At 57.1% G+C, this 2303-nt stretch overlaps 1 protein-coding gene across 1 annotated transcript; it reads right to left on the minus strand.

The window, feature by feature from the left end:
• Positions 1–6: 6 nt before the first annotated feature.
• On the minus strand, positions 7–1905 carry LOC135537204 (uncharacterized; the record flags this gene model as incomplete). The annotated part of the gene is made up of 4 exons (XM_064963401.1): positions 1708–1905; positions 1291–1626; positions 459–1098; positions 7–268 (listed from the first exon to the last, which is right to left on the minus strand). Coding segments are annotated over exons 1-4 (1436 nt in total), but the record flags the coding sequence as incomplete, so codon positions are not given.
• Positions 1906–2303: the final 398 nt, after the last annotated feature.

A 2303-nucleotide genomic window follows, 5' to 3' on the forward strand; every position in this document is an offset into this window, starting at 1 on the left:
GCGGACTTGTCCTTGGGGATTAACGTCGACTCAGCGCCCTTGTCCTTGGGGATTAGCGTCGACTCAGCGGCCTTGTCCTTGGGGATTAGCTTCGACTCAGCGGCCTTGTCCTCAGTGATTAACGTCGACTCAGCAGTCTTGTCCTTGGTGATTAGCGTCGACTCAGCGCCCTTGTCCTCAGTGATTAACGTCGACTCAGCGCCCTTGTCCTTGGGGATTAGCGTCGACTCAGCGGCCTTGTCCTTGGTGATTAGCGTCGACTCGGGGCCTTGTCGTCGGTGATTAGCGTCGACTCAGCAGCCTTGTCCTTGGTGATTAGCGTCGACTCAGTGGCCTTGTCCTCAGTGATTAACGTCGACTCAGCGCCCTTGTCCTTGGGGATTAGCGTCGACTCAGCGGCCTTGTCCTTGGGGATTAGCGTCGACTCAGCGGCCTTGTCCTTGGTGATTAGCGTCGACTCGGGGCCTTGTCGTCGGTGATTAGCGTCGACTCAGCAGCCTTGTCCTTGGTGATTAGCGTCGACTCAGCGGCCTTGTCCTCAGTGATTAGCATCGACTCAGGGGCCTTGTCCTTGGTGATTAGCGTCGACTCAGCGGCCTTGTCCTCAGTGATTAGCGTCAACTCAAGGGCCTTGTCCTTGGTGATTAGCGTCGACTCAGCAGCCTTGTCCTCAGTGATTAGCGTCGACTCAGCGGCCTTGTCCTCTGTGATTAGCGTCGACTCAGCGGCCTTGTCCTTGGTGATTAACGTCGACTCAGCGGCCTTGTCCTTGGGGATTAGCGTCGACTCAGCAGCCTTGTCCTTGGTGATTAGCGTCGACTCAGCGGCCTTGTCCTCAGTGATTAGCATCGACTCAGGGGCCTTGTCCTTGGTGATTAGCGTCGACTCAGCGGCCTTGTCCTCAGTGATTAGCGTCAACTCAAGGGCCTTGTCCTTGGTGATTAGCGTCGACTCAGCAGCCTTGTCCTCAGTGATTAGCGTCGACTCAGCGGCCTTGTCCTCTGTGATTAGCGTCGACTCAGCGGCCTTGTCCTTGGTGATTAACGTCGACTCAGCGGCCTTGTCCTTGGGGATTAGCGTCGACTCAGCGGCCTTGTCCTTGGGGATGAGCGTCGACTCAGCGGCCTTGTCCTCGGTGATTAGCGTCGACTCAGCGGCCTTGTCCTTGGGGATTAGCGTCGACTCAGCAGCCTTGTCCTTGGGGATTAGCGTCGACTCAGCGGCCTTGTCCTTGGGGATTAGCGTCGACTCAGCGGCCTTGTCCTCGGTGATTAGCGTCGACTCAGCGGCCTTGTCCTCAGTGATTAGCGTCGACTCAGCGGCCTTGTCCTTGGTGATTAGCGTCGACTCAGGGGCCTTGTCCTTGGTGATTAGCGTCGACTCAGCGGCCTTGTCCTCAGTGATTAGCGTCGACTCAGGGGCCTTGTCCTCTGTGATTAGCGTCGACTCAGCAGCCTTGTCCTCAGTGATTAGCGTCGACTCAGCGGCCTTGTCCTCGGTGATTAGCGTCGTCTCAGCGGCCTTGTCCTTGGTGATTAACGTCGACTCAGCGGCCTTGACCTCAGTGATTAACGTCGACTCAGCAGCCTTGTCCTTGGTGATTAGCGTCGACTCAGCGCCCTTGTCCTCAGTGATTTACGTCGACTCAGCGCCCTTGTCCTTGGGGATTAGCGTCGACTCAGCGCCCTTGTCCTCAGTGATTAACGCCGACTCAGCGCCCTTGTCCTTGGGGATTAGCGTCGACTCAGCGGCCTTGTCCTCAGTGATTAGTGTCGACTCAGTGCCCTTGTCCTTGTTGATTAGTGTCGACTCAGCGGCCTTGTCCTCGGTGATTAGCGTCGACTCAGCGGCCTTGTCCTTGGTGATTAGCGTCGACTCAGCGGCCTTGTCCTCTGTGATTAGCATCGACTCAGCGGCCTTGTCTTTGGTGATTAACGTCGACTCAGCGGCCTTGTCCTCGTTGATTAAGCGTCGACTCAGGGGCCTTGTCCTCGGTGATTAGCGTCTACTCAGCGGCCTTGTCCTCGGTGATTAGCGTCGACTCTGCGGCCTCGTCCTCGGTGATTAGCGTCGACTCAGCGGCCTTGTCCTCGGTGATTAACGTCGACTCAGCGGCCTTGTCCTCTGTGATTAGCGTCGACTCAGCGGCCTTGTCCTCGGTGATTAGCGTCGACTCAGCAGCCTTGTCCTTGGTGATTAGCGTCGACTCAGGGGCCTTGTCCTCAGTGATTAGCGTCGACTCAGCGGCCTTGTCCTCTGTGATTAACGTCGACTCAGCGGCCTTGTCCTCGGTGATTAGCGTC

Source organism: Oncorhynchus masou, unplaced genomic scaffold, assembly GCF_036934945.1.
Source record: "Oncorhynchus masou masou isolate Uvic2021 unplaced genomic scaffold, UVic_Omas_1.1 unplaced_scaffold_7240, whole genome shotgun sequence".
NCBI classification, from domain to species: Eukaryota; Metazoa; Chordata; class Actinopteri; order Salmoniformes; family Salmonidae; genus Oncorhynchus; species Oncorhynchus masou.